General features: G+C 41.3%; 1 protein-coding gene across 1 annotated transcript; it reads left to right on the top strand.

Moving 5' to 3' along the window:
* The first annotated feature begins 849 nt into the window (after positions 1–849).
* LOC112266571 (leucine-rich repeat-containing protein 58-like) lies at positions 850–4,808 on the top strand. The gene is made up of 4 exons (XM_024444157.1): positions 850–1,485; positions 3,102–3,230; positions 3,396–3,673; positions 3,890–4,808. Exons 1-4 carry the CDS (start codon positions 1,031–1,033, stop codon positions 4,081–4,083), a joined length of 1,056 nt encoding a protein of 351 aa, XP_024299925.1. The 5' UTR covers positions 850–1,030; the 3' UTR covers positions 4,084–4,808.
* The last annotated feature ends 9,531 nt before the right edge of the window (positions 4,809–14,339 follow it).

Genomic DNA, 14,339 nt, shown 5'->3' with positions numbered 1-14,339 from the left:
CCATGTTCTGTTATAATCTCCACCCGGCACAGCCAGCAGAGGACTGGCCACCCCTCATAGCCTGGTTCCTCTCTAGGTTTCTTCCTAGGTTTTGGCCTTTCTAGGGAGTTTTTCCTAGCCAATGTGCTTCAACACCTGCATTGCTTGCTGTTTGGGGTTTTAGGCTGAGTTTCTGTACAGCACTTTGAGATGTCAGCTGATGTACGAAGGGCTAAATAAATACATTTGATTTGATTTGCGTGTGTGTGTTCTTTGGATACTTAAGCAATAAGGTACGAGAGGGTGTGATATATGGTCAATATACCACGGCTAAGTGCTGTTCTTACGCACAACGTAATGCGGAGTGCCTGTATACAGCCCTTAGCCGTGGTATATTGGCCATATGCCACAAACCCCCAAGGTGCCTCATTGCTATTATAAACTGGTTACGAATGTAATTAGAACAGTACAAAATAAATGTTTTGTCTTACCTGTGGTATACCTCTCAGGGCTGAACCACCCAGTTTATAGTAGTCATTGTATCATTGCACATGTATTTTATGATTTCACATGTCTCCAGACCTTTGTGACATAAGGTCTACCACTAATAGTAGGGCATATTACAAAATATTAGATATGGTTCCCCATAGGCTAATAGAAATGAGAGCTGGGGTTTCCTATTGCAAAGTTAATTGACCATATGTTTCAGCGTGAAAACATTTACAAAGCATCCACACACGCGCAAACTTGATTTCTGGACATGGAGACCTGTGGCACCAGAGCAAGCAGGCATGCACGGGTTAATTTAAACTGGGGGCGGAGAATCCAAAGTCTGACCAGCCTTTTAATACCGATTACATGTGAACTTGATGCAAATGTGACAGCTGTGCGTGTGCGGTCTGTCTTTAATGGAAAAGGATTTGCACATGAGCAGAATGCATAAAGAGGCTTTATACGGTCGTGATCAGTGCTGAAAGAGCATATACTTTGTAAAATCACATTGTAATTCATTCATATGTTTGAACTAGGTGGATAGCAATTGGTATTGAATATGGAGCTATTTGCAACAGTTGATCAGGGGGGTTGCATTTTGGACATGTCCCATCTGAATCTGGAGAGTTTAAATTTGGACACTGTCGGTGACGAACGGAGGAGAGTGACCCAACAACTCTACCTGTATAACAACCGACTGACAGTGTTTCCTGCTTCGGTATGTCTGTTCTCCAAATTGGAAGTTCTGGATATAAGCAACAATGGATTAACGGTTCTCTGTGAGGACATTCTACGTTTGTCAAACCTCAAAACACTCATAGCCAAGAACAACCGTTTGAACGAATTTTCGTTCCCAAAGGAATTTGGGTCCATGCAGATAGACACATTGAACTTCAGTGGGAACATGTTTGAAGAGGTGCCCACTCAGTTTCTAAAACTCCAGCGATTAAAATATCTGTCTCTTGGGGGTAACAGACTCAAAGCTATCCCCGCAGAGATAGAAAATATTACCAGGTAAGAATACCGATACATTATAGCGGTAACAATTTAGGCTAACGGTATTTGTTACAAAGCAACTAACTACCTCCACGTTAATTACCATATAATCATAGGTTTTATAGCCACTTAATATAAAGGGGGACTTTTAAAAAACAACTATCTGTACACAGCTATGCATGACGAAGGGAGGTTGTTGAAACTTAGATGAGCTTTAAGCTTTTAAGCTTCTGAGCTTTTATAAACACTTAGCTTCTAATAACCCAACGTTGGGACACTCAAATGTGAATAAAGAAATTGCCATATCAAGGTTATGTTGCCCTTATCATATATATTTTTAGTAATTTAGCATACACTCTTATACAGAACGACTCCTAGGAGCCATTGGGGTTAAGTGCCTTGCTCAAGGGCTCATCGATAGATTGTTCACCTAGGTCAGGGGTTCAAACCAGCAACCTGTCACTTACTGGCCCATCACTCGTAACCACTAGGCTACTTGCCACCCTACCTGATAATAGCATGCTCATAATAACCATTATGTAGTAACCGGCTAGAATAATAAGCTCTATTGCTGTCTTAATGACATGACTGGGCCTCCAGGACTGCAGCTGTGATTTCATAGTGTGCATTCAGGAACTAGATGGTGAGGGTTAAGATAACGGGCAAATACGTTTGCATAAAATCAATACTGTTGCTGTATTCCCCTAGATAGGTTCCACATGAGCATGTGGTTCCTGATCATGTCCTGCATGATGGTGCAGGGGCCCATCATCTCCGCCTTGGTGCTGCATTGACACACTTCTTTGGAGTCGGCTCGTCAGTATGGCTTAGCCTGTCTGGCTGGCTGTGGGCCATGTTACAAAATCAGGTCATTTGACATATTGCCTTACCACAGTGGGGGACTGGCACCGTGAGAGGAACATGGGGGTTCGGGATTTGGAACAGAGTGGAGAATAAGTTATAGAGTAAAGACGAGATGAAAAGGTCCATTGGACTCCCCCCAAAAGCCCACAGCATCCTTCGGACTGTGTTGTAGCTAAGTTAGCAGCTGTGCTTTGCATCATAAGGCCTTCCCTCTTGACGTTTCTATCGTAGGATCTCTCTTTCTCTCTCTCTCTCTCTCTCTCTCTCTCTCTCGATCCCTTTCTAAAAAGAGAAGACGTTTTACAATCAGTTATGTTACCATCATCTCACCTCTTCTGTATATCTTCTGTTGACATAAAATTGTCAAACAGCGCAGTTAAATTCTGAACGCTCCCTCTATCTCCTCTCTCTTTCTTCTGTTGTCAGCTTGATCAGAGAAAGTTGGCAGGTGTTCTGGAGGTGTTCAAGAGTGTAGTATGTGTGTAACCTTATCACAGTGGTTCTCCAAAAACAAACAGATCACTCAGTCAATGCAGCCTGTCCTCTGGGATCTTTGAACCCTGGAATTTCAACATGCTTCTTCTGGATTTAAACTCAAACTGTTTAGGCCATTCTTGACCTTTGAACATTGTGCTTTATATAATCCACAGGATTATTTTTGGGCTGTAGAAAACTGGTTCAATTTAAGATCCTACATCTGTATGTTCATTTAGCAATGTTCCCTGTCATTCCAAGTGTGAAGAAAAACACTTTTCTCTGATCTGATGCAGTCTGGAGATGCTTTATTTGGGTGGGAACCTCATCATCTCCATCCCCCCAGAGCTGGCCAACCTTCGCGGTCTCAGATACTTGGTCCTTTGTGATAACCGGATACAGAGTGTACCCCCCCAACTCACAAGGTGAGGGCCATCCCATAGGAGAAACACTGACTTTACATAATTTTCTCATGTGACCGACAGTTTTTAAAGTTTTTTTACTTAGGTCTCCTGTGTGTCATAAGACTGTGTTAGCCTGCTGAGCTAAAGCCATGATTCACAGTCATGTCTGAATATGTCTGTTTGTAGACTCTACTCCCTGCGCTGCCTCAGTCTCCATAACAACCTACTTACCTACCTACCGCGGGAGATCCTCAGCCTGGTGCACCTGCAGGAGCTCAGTCTCCGCGGCAACCCCCTGGTGGTCCGCTTCATCAAGGACATGACTTACGACCCCCCCTCCCTCTTGGAGCTGGCCGGACGGACCATCAAGTCCCGCAACCTTCACTACCACCCCAATGACCTGCCTGGAAACCTGGTACAGTACCTGGACCTGGCCAGCAAGTGTCCCAACCCTAAATGTACCGGTAAGTGGAGGAGAGGGGACAGGTTTAAGTTACATACTTATGTACTAGTATTTGTGAGTGGATCAGAGGAGGCTCATCCAGGGAGGAAGAGAAGGCTGGGATTCCTCAATAATTTGAGGAAAAATTCAAATAAAACATATTCGTTGTAATAAAATCACACCTTGAGATATTTCTATTGCTCTCATATTGTTGTGCTACTTGCCTTCTTCCTCTCAGGTGTGTACTTTGACTCGTGTGTGAGGCACATCAAGTTTGTGGACTTCTGCGGGAAGTACCGGCTACCCTTCATGCACTACCTGTGCTCCCCAGAATGCACCTCTCCCTGCAGCTCCAACCCGCAGAGCGACGCTGAGTCGGAGGACGAGAGATGCGTGTCGGCCGACAGGCTGCAGAGAGTGCTTCTGGGATAGAAGAAAGTCAAAGGACCTCGAGTTCACTGACACACATACTGGATGATGGACAGTTTCCATCACTCCCAACTGACCTGACTAACCCAACTTCTCCTGTGCCAAATACGATAAACACTGACACTGAGCTGTTCATTTACAAAAGAGTGCCACTTTCAACATGAGATGTAGGATTCCTCAAGGACTGATTGTAATGTAAATTAACCACAGTTTATTATTGATATTTGGAGCCGTAGTGTTTTAAACATCTAACTGAAGCTTATGGAGTACTGATTTTGTTGTAGACCACTCATCAAATGTATTTTCATGTACATCCTCAGTTTGTAGTTTCTGTGTTAACATGAATGGCTGAATGAATTGTATGTCAAATAGATTTTCTTTACAATATAGACTCAGAAACACAGAATGTGTTTCATGCTTGTTTGAAATCACCTCTCTTCTTAAGTTACCCTTTAATCGTCATACTTCTGTTGACACTGGCTGCTCGCGCATGCTGTCCTAATATACAGTAGTCTCTGTCGCCTGTAGCATTTACCCACCATGCATTAATGCCTTCCCTTATCTCACAAAACAACTTTTGTTGTTACTAACCACGGGGAAAGTTGTGTATGTTAATGTGATGATTTCTTGTTCAAAGAGACTAATCCAGAGGTTGTACTGTGAATTAAATGTTGGTTTTGATTATTTTAAATTAATCATTTATTTGAATAAATCGAAATGAATATTTATATATGTTATGTTTATTTTATACATACAGTGTATTATTGATATGAGTACTGTTCTGTGAACTGGATACATAGGATAATGCTATTTTATTTGTATTGCACCTTTGTTTAACTAGGTAAGTCATTTAAGAACAAATTCCTATTTACAACGACGGCCTACCAAAAGGCCTCCTGTGGGGATGGGGGCTGGGATTGAAAATAAAAATATAGGACAAAACACACATCACCACAAGAGAGAACACAACACGGCATAAAGAGAGACCTAAAGACAACAACATAGCATGGCAGCAACACATGACAGCACAGCATGGTAGCAACACATGGCAACAGCACAACATGGTAGCAGCACTAAACAGGGTACAAACATTATTGGGCACAGGCAACAGCACAAAGGACAAGAAGGTAGAGATAACAGTGCATCACGCAAAGCAGTCACTGTCAGTAAGAGTGCCCATGATTGAGTCTTTGAGCTAAGAGATTGAGATAAAACTGTCCAGTTTGAGTGTTTGTTGCAGCTGGTTCCAGTCAATAGCTGCAGCGAACTAAAAAGACGAGCGACCCAGAGATGTGTGCTTTGGGAGACTGGCAGAACAGGTGTTGTATGTGGAGGATGAGGGCTACAATAGATATCTCAGATAAGGGGGAGGGAGGCCTGAGAGGGTGTTATAAATAATCAACCAGTGGGTCTTGCGACGGGTATGCAGAGACGACCAGTTTAGAGAAGAGTATAGACTGCAGTGATATGTCCCATAAAAGATCATCGGTGGCTAATCTGATGGCAGAATGGCAAAGAACATTTAGCCACATCTAGCTGTTCATACCCCTGGCAATAATTATGTCAATAATTATTCCAATGTGAAGAATTTAGCATGATGTACTTTCATTCATAAAAAAGTGTAGTATTTCATGATATTGTTTTTGTTCCATTTTATTCTATTTCTGTGTCCAGGTTGTGTTAAAGTTGGCCCTCATGCAGCAAAGCAGCCCCAAACCATAATGCCACCGCCTCCATGCTTTACGGTTGGTATGGTGTTCTTCTGTTCAAAGGCAGTGTTTATTTTTTGCCAAAGATGGCATCTAGCATTGCGGCCAAACAACTCCACTTTTAACTCATCTGTCCAGAGCACATTGTTCCAGTAGTTTTGGTCTTTACTCCGGTGTCGTCTGGAATTTTCTCCATTTGTAGATGATCTGTCAGACAGTGGAACGATGTACTTCGAATTGCTTGGAAATGGATTTGTAACCCCTCCCAGACTCACAGGAATCAATAATCTTTCTTCTGAGGGCCTCAGATAGGTATTTTGACCTTTGCTCGATGTGTTACCACACACCCATATGGTTGAGACCAAACCAGACCACGTTTCTAATCTTTGTGGAAGGCTGGACCCTCCCAAGGTACTCTCCAATGATTTCCTAATCATTGTCACCTGTTTTGGTGCACCTGATCCTAATTTTAGCCATTTTAGGTGATGGTAAAGGTAGGGGCGTACACATTTTTTCTGCATTTGGAAATTCCATTTTTGTTTATTTTAATTGCATAACCTTTTCAAAGTAAATGTTTTTGTGTGTGATTTGTTAAATTGAGTTACCTTTATCAATGAGTGTGGTTGGAATTTAGCTCAAATATCCATGTGTACAAACATGTCAAAAAATACTATCAATGAATGTGGTTGGAATTTAGCTCAAATATCCATGTGTACAAACATGTAAAAAAATACTATCAATGAATGTGGTTGGAATTTAGCTCAAATATCCATGTGTACAAACATGTAAAAAAATACTATCAATGAATGTGGTTGGAATTTAGCTCAAATATCCATGTGTACAAACATGTAAAAAAATACTATCAATGAATGTGGTTGGAATTTAGCTCAAATATCCATGTGTACAAACATGTAAAAAAAATACTATCAATGAATGTGGTTGGAATTTAGCTCAAATATCCATGTGTACAAACATGTAAAAAAATACTATCAATGAATGTGGTTGGAATTTAGCTCAAATATCCATGTGTACAAACATGTCAAAAATACATTCAAAAAATACCACTTTCCAAAGAGTGTATTTACTTTTACACATGACCGTATTTATGTTGTTAAGTTATTTTGTCTTCCATATTGTTGATGAACATGCAAGATAGCAACAACAAATGAAGCATTCCTAATCTTGTACCATGGCCATCCCTGTAACGTGTTCTTAAACAGCTCTTGGGTGGTAAAGTAATCCTGTGGAGAAAGAGATTGCTCTGAATGCTCTTGCAAAAATCCCCATTTCTCTGTGCCCTGGCTTGCACTCATCAACCCTACAGAACTGAAGTGGCAGTGCCAGTTGTATGATGACACATATCTATTGAGATACACTTATAGGCGAGTGCAAAAAATTCCCCAGGTCTTCTAATTTGAAGGGGGTGAGGATAGAAGTCGCAGGTGGCAAAGAGAAGTCCAAAGACAATTGTAACAAATGAAAAATAACACCTTGCTACTTTTGTAAAACTATCCATGGAAGGCTCTCCATTAATGTTAATCAACTCCTGGAACTGTAGAACTGTATAATTCTGATATCAGGGAAGTGTTATCTCAATTATGGAGTTGAATTGCTTCATTTATGCATTCCACAGCAATGCTGTCACATTTGTGTCTGGGCTGAAGTACAGTACATCGACCTGGGCACTTTTTTCAGTAGTGTTCAACTGGGAGGCAGCTGCGTGGGAAGATAGTTGAAGATGGTATGGCACATAAAGATAACTGAAGGCAGTCTTCCCTCTATTATTTATGAGTTTCTATGGATAAGACAGCACTATGAATGTGTAGAACTGCATATAGGGGAATGTGCTGACTACAGTGGGTGGGACATGATACGTGGCATTTTAAACTTCATGTGTAAAATCAGCGGTGGAACAAGTACTCAGTTGTCATGGTTGATTTAAAAAAAGTAAAGATACTATACCTTTAATAAAAAAATGACTCAAGTAAAGTATAAGTCACCCAGTAAAATACTACTTGAGTAGAAGTCTAAAAGTATATAGTGTGGAAGGACCACCAGAGGGCAGGCTGGGCTCACGGATAGTAGCCCAACAAGGCATGGGAGACAAGGTAACCAGAGGCAATTAAGCACAGCTGACGGTACTAATGACATACTCTCCTTCCCCTATAAGAGATAATGGAACCAGCAGAGAGAGGAGGGGAAAACTATCTCTGGAAGATGGCCACTGAGAGAGAGGAGCTATCCAGGAAGAACCACTAAGACGGTGACAATCCCGTGACTTTTTGTTGTAGTTTAAAGATAATCCTATTGTGTTCCTGTTTCATCTGGAGAAGATTCATGTTTTTCCTTGGAAGATTTTCATTGATTATGTTGGAGTGTTTGTGTTGACCAAATGCCCTCAATAGAGAACTGTGTTCAATCAAGAAAACCTACTCCTGACTCGTTTATTCCACCTTCCCGCTTTAGCGTGACGCTCAATTACTTGGTCCGCTCACTATAGTTTTAAATGTACTTAAGTACAGTGGTGGATAAATTACTCAATTGCTATACTTCAAAAGAAATAAGTTAATGCTATAAGCAAACCAGACAACATGATTCACTTTTTTTCCTTTACGGACAGACGGGCACACTCCAACACTCAGACATCATTTTCAAATGCAGCATTTGTCTTTAGTTTTAATTCCCAGAACTGTAGTAGCCTATCACCTTCCTCTTTTATGTTGTATCCAGGATCTCAATGAATGGAAAGCTGAGTAAATAATGCCCTCTTGTGGTGTAAAAGAGTCATGACACCATCACTGTAAAGTTGCAGCTCAACAGACCACGTGTTAGATCCAGACCCTTTTACTGTCAGTGGTTTAATCTTGTGAGTTATAAGGAGAGGTTTTTCGTATTGTTTAACAAAAACTACATCTACACGCGCAGTGTCAAGAAGAGCCATGTCTCTAGCATATGTCCTCCAGTCTTTCTGGATCAATCAAGAGAAAAAAAGATCATAGCACCTGAAAAATAATGTACCTTGTTGACTTGGGTTCTTATTCTTGTCCTTGAGCATGAACCAATGGTAAATTAGCTGTGCGACTCTGTGAAAAGAACATGCCATTACGGTGCTTTGTTATGAGTTTCCCAAATTACATAATTAATATTCTCTGACAAGATACACTCCGAGGGAAAGAGGAATGAGGAGCACACAGACATTGCAGGAGAAAGGATTGTAGCAACCAGGGGCACAACTTTCACTGGGCCCCCCCCCACACACACACACACATTCTGAAATTGCATTTCTGTCCCCCCCAGTTTTATAATTGGAATGTGATACAAAACGAGGCTAAAGTGTACTTTAGGACCATGCAGACACCTGGGGAAATTATTTTAAAAATAATAAAATGTCCCCCCCCACAAAGTTGCACCCCTGGTAGCAACTATGCTTTGACTGTATTGAACAGCCTCACACAGAGTCTGCATGGCATGCTGGGAAAGTATTCCTCAGGTCCTGCCACTGCATGAATACCAAGTCCTGTCTATGTAAAGCCTAGTAATTTCACTGAATGACACCTCCCACTGGGCACACACTGGTTGAATCAACGTTGTTTCCACATTTCAATGAAATTATGTTGAACCAACGTGGACTAGATGTTGAATTGAAGTCTGTGCCCAGTGGGCTACGCTTCAGCAGCTCTGTAAATGTAAAAACACTATAATGAGTAGACCTAGCAGGCCTGACTTTACTGCAGCAGTCCACCCAAGTGAAAATGTAGAGTAGGTCTAATCAGCACCACTTAAAAGCAGGTGCCCACCCATAATTTTATTAGGCTATAAAACCCTTGGTGGAGTTTCCCTCTGTGGATTTTGCAGTACTCCCGGTTGGGACTGGAGATCCTCCTGGTATTTAAAAATGTTGATGGAATATGATTTATGGAACTCGTTGCTGCCTTGGCTCCATAATGACTCAGCAGGAATCCCACTCAATTACCTACACACATGGAGCTTAAGCACCTAGTTACTGTGCAGAAGAGCCTCCTCACTCAAACTCAGTCTCATCTGCAACACCTGGCAACACGACAGTCTCTCGACAAGCCAACAAATAAAATACAGCAAATCTACCATTTATTGAACACTTTATTGAAATAGTGTGTCTTAGAGCATCAATCAATCTTCTGTCTCAAAATGCACTGTCCCGTTGAACACTGACATAACTTGCCCAAAAACAAAATCATTATAGAACATTGTAAGGAGCCATCAATTTTGTTTGAGATTTTCTTGCCATACTCCGGACTATGACTCTTTGTTTGGTTAAGGTGTCAGTTTCCATATAGCTATCAAATATACATGTGACATTACAAAATATACAAGCAACATTGCAGGAAAATACATTTTAGAGACAAATGTTGTTTGTGAAAATTTACTGGGGAAGGTCAATCAAGTTTTTTTTCTCCATGAATTCAAGACTTTCTGCGTTCCATTAGTCGTATCCACAACATCAAAAAAACTCATATTCATTTCCTCAAGTGTTTTGCTTGACGGAATACCTTGACTTTTATTTCAAAAAGGTTTCTAAAATGATGACATGTCATTGTGACCAGAGCTTAGAAATGAGCCATTAGCTTTTCAACACATTAAGCTAAAGGTGGGTGAGAGAGGAGTGGGTCATTAGGAACTTTAAAAATCTTTTACAATTTTTGCGGGGTGGGGGGGGGAGTTTAAAGAGAGATGTGTTGACGATGATAGCTGGAGGCACTGTGTTGCTATGAAGGCAACAGCTACATCCATTACTTTACCCTGACTGCTCCCATTATGGATGCAGACTTTTTGTGCTGAATTATGATCGCCAAGAGCCAGCCAAAAGCCTTAGAGACAGACATAAATATAGCCCGCTGCTGCTGTGGGTTATGAGCATGTGCGTTTACAGCACTTGAATCTTAGATCGACTGGATTTCTTGGTCAGTGGGAATGTATGTAATTGTTTTCATAGTGCCTATGACACATTGGATAACTAAATAAAATCACTCATCTAAATCTAATATTTTTTTCTAGCTTAAATGATCCTGTTGTCCAAGTCCAGATGTGTTTGCCAACAATGCCACCATAAATGGTCTAGCTTGCCTGTGTCCCATGCCATTATAATCTGTAGCATAATGATAGGAACATTTCTCTCCCTTAAGATTTTCCATTAAACTTGAATGTGTCCCGCATCTGACATCCTTGAAGAGGATCAACCTGCCTGTTACTCATACTAAGCTTACCTGAAGTAATTCATTGTCTACTCACACCAGGATGGACAACGAATGGATGAATGAATATATCAGGGTGAGGGAAATAAACTACACAGTTTACTTCTGGATTATCAATCAGACGACAAGGTATTTAAAGAATGATGTGGTACAGCAGCATCATTCCACTAGTGCAGTCTGGCTGGTGCACCATCACCCTTCATGTCTACATCCTTCATGTAGCCTACCTGGTTCCACCGTTACAGTAGCGGTGTGTTGGTATAACCACTGAGGAAGATAAACCAAGCCAGTAAAAGAGCCATATTACAACCTATGTTGTGATAATTGTGTTGTTTGCTCTATAACCCATTCGTTCATATGCCACCGTGATATACAATAAGGCAGTGACAGCAAAAAGACAACTGTCACACGGTCTTTGTTTTAGTATGGTCAGGGCGTGAGTTGGGTGGGTAGTCTATGTTCTTTTTTCTATGTTGTGGTTTTGTGTTTGGCCTGGTATGGTTCTCAATCAGTTCGTTGTCTCTGATTGAGAATCATACTTAGGTAGCCTTTTCCCACCTGTGTTTTGTGGGTGATTATTTTCTGTTCGGTGTTTTGCTTCACCGTTCAGGACTGTTCGTTTTGTCGTTTTATTGTTTTTGTTCAGTATTCTTATTAAAACAATATGGACACTTACCACGCTGCGCATTGGTCCTCCTCTTCTTCAACCCACGACAGCTGTTACAGGCAGAATATGTTCAGCTACACACATACGTTTGTTTTATCCCCAAAAAACGGAGAGCAGCATCTGTCCTGTGAAGTCCATAAAGCAAATATTTCATGTAACAAACAGTTATATCACCTGCAGCATGGTCAAGCAAGTTCATGTTTGACACTTTACTAATCAACTACTGATTTAGAACCACAGAGTTACTACAAGTAAGCACAAAGACAACAGGAGCACTGCCTCCGCTATTCCAGCACCATTTTAACTTAAGCATCAACAAATCAATAAGGCTATATATGCTTTGTTTAATACACTGAAAACAAACTTAAAGATACCAAAAACAATTTAGTCCAATCAAGTGGCGATTTTAGCATGTAAATCTTGGTGGGGCAAAGCCACTACACTGCACATCACTACACTAAACAATACATTCATTGCACTGTAATGGTGACAAACGGTGCACACAATATGAGAGCAGTCTTTTCAGCACCATGGAGTGAATCCTTACCACCGCTACACCTTTCTACCAGCGGAACCTTGTCTGGCAGTGAAACAGTTCATTCAGCTTCCTTTACTGCCTTTGAAAAAAACATAGCTGATATGGCTGACTTGCTTAAACAAATGTGGTTTCTACTGACATTTGAGATGTACAAACTATGAGCGGATTAGGGGAAATCCGTCATTTTGATTAAGACATTACTAAGCAAGCTAGGATGGACGTAGTCAATAAAACTATTTGTTCAGCACTTTTGAAATGTACAGCGACAGAATTCAGAACATGGTCCGTTTTTACAGTATTCTCCCTGTACACCAAGTCAGAAATGTAGGATAAATAAAGGGGGCACATCATCAGACAATGAAAGCTATTACAATATTTGATGATTACGTTTCACTAAAACAGGCTTTAGGCTACATGTGCACCATCGAGTCAGAACAGTAGGCTAAGTTATGAGGGAGGAAAGGGACCAAATTATTAGGGTGAGGCATAGGGTGAGGCACATGGGCTACTAACAGCTTACTACACAACATACACTTAGTATTACTTTCTTGGTTACAGTGTGCATATCTCCCTGGCATATTACTTAATTTATGTAGCAACATACAATACAATACATTTTTGGACTCGGTGGTCCTTCTTGTGGGCTCTAGAAAGAGGCCCGAAATCCCGACTTGGAATTCCGAGTTGGACGACCGTTCAAAATTATTTTCTGTATTTTCCCAGACGGAGCTAGTTTTGTATGAGTTCCCAGTTGTCTTGAACTCACTGAAGTCTGAGATTTCCCAGTTCTGAGTTTCCAGTTGTTTAAAACGCGGCAGAAGTGATGCTGGATTGACAGCATGGCGAATATATTGAAACTTTTCTGATCTATAGCGTTATCCCCTTTTCGTGATATCCAATTGGTAGTTACGATCTTATATCATCGCTGCAACTCCCCTACGGACTCGGTGAAGGTCGAGAGCCAAGCCGCACTGCTTTTTGACCCACTGCTTGCTGAACCCGGAAGCCAGATGCACCGCTGTGTTGGAGGAAACACTGTAGAACTGACGACCGAAGTCAGCTTGTAGGCGTCCAGCCCACCACAAGGAGTTGCTAGAGCACAATGAGACAAGGACATCCCGGCCGGCCAAACCCTCCCCTAACACGGACGATGCTGGGCTAATTGTGCGCCACCTCATGGGTCTCCCGGTCACAGTCGGCTATGACATAGCCTGGGATCGAACCGGGGGCTGCAGTGGTGCCTTAGCACTAATTGTTGAATTTACCATTTCCAACTTGTTGTGTAATGTTTATGACCAATGAGCACCCCGATACACTTTATATATAATTTCTCTTCATATGACAAGGATTGAAAACAATTTGCCAGTAGATTGCCGACTTGATGCATGATGATGACTGCTAGCTTGCTAGCTAAGATTTTGAAAGAATGATGTTGACATGATCAGTCCCAATCAAAGCTATGGTAGACATAACGTGATCTGACGTAATTTTATCTGTGGCTAATGACCTTGAGTCTTCTTGGATGGGCACTTCTAATGTAAGTCTATGGCAGTAACCAAGGGGCTTGCTGTGACGTAGTGTCCCCATGAGTGACAGAACACTGAGCTAATCACGGAGCAACAAGAGAACATTATCAACCCCTACGCAACGTATTTTCCGTTGGCTGCCCCAACACCACAGAAAGCACTGAGCTAGGCTAAAACACCTGCATTTTGGAGCTGCCTTACTCAGGAAAGCAAAAGACCTTGTTTGTATGCAGCTTTATTAACTCAAAGTGTTTTAGTTTTTTTTTACACTGTTCGCAAACTGATATGTGAAATGTATTAATGACACGTTTTTAAATTTTTCTTATAGCTAAACAGGTGTGGCTCTGCCCTGAATGACGGGTTGCCACTGGTCCAATCAATTTAGCTAAATATCATGTGGTAGTCCATGGTACTGATTTATTTCTGTGTGTGTGCCCGTAAGTAAAAACACCCTACTTATAAACTAGTTGAACACCAATGCTATCCTCCTCTTTCATGTTGGCAAAAAGATCTATGGCTCTGTCATACAGTACACGTTTCATTTTTATTTATTTTTTTCATTTTCATTTTTGTTGTCATAGGCTACCT

The sequence above is a fragment of the Oncorhynchus tshawytscha genome, linkage group LG14 (genome assembly GCF_018296145.1).
Source record: "Oncorhynchus tshawytscha isolate Ot180627B linkage group LG14, Otsh_v2.0, whole genome shotgun sequence".
In the NCBI taxonomy this organism is placed as follows: Eukaryota; Metazoa; Chordata; class Actinopteri; order Salmoniformes; family Salmonidae; genus Oncorhynchus; species Oncorhynchus tshawytscha.
Note: the sequence above shows the minus strand (reverse complement) of the source record. Positions and strands in the feature narration are given on the sequence as shown.

What these genes read in the sequence shown, in the direction of transcription:
- LOC112266571 (XM_024444157.1), top strand. Translation starts at nt 1,031, where the DNA reads ATGGAGCTATTTGCAACAGTTGATCAGGGGGGTTGCATTTTGGACATG. An exon ending in GAGATAGAAAATATTACCAG is followed by an intron (nt 1,486 to 3,101) that starts GTAAGAATACCG and finishes GATCTGATGCAG; the next exon opens with TCTGGAGATGCTTTATTTGG. An exon ending in GTACCCCCCCAACTCACAAG is followed by an intron (nt 3,231 to 3,395) that starts GTGAGGGCCATC and finishes GTCTGTTTGTAG; the next exon opens with ACTCTACTCCCTGCGCTGCC.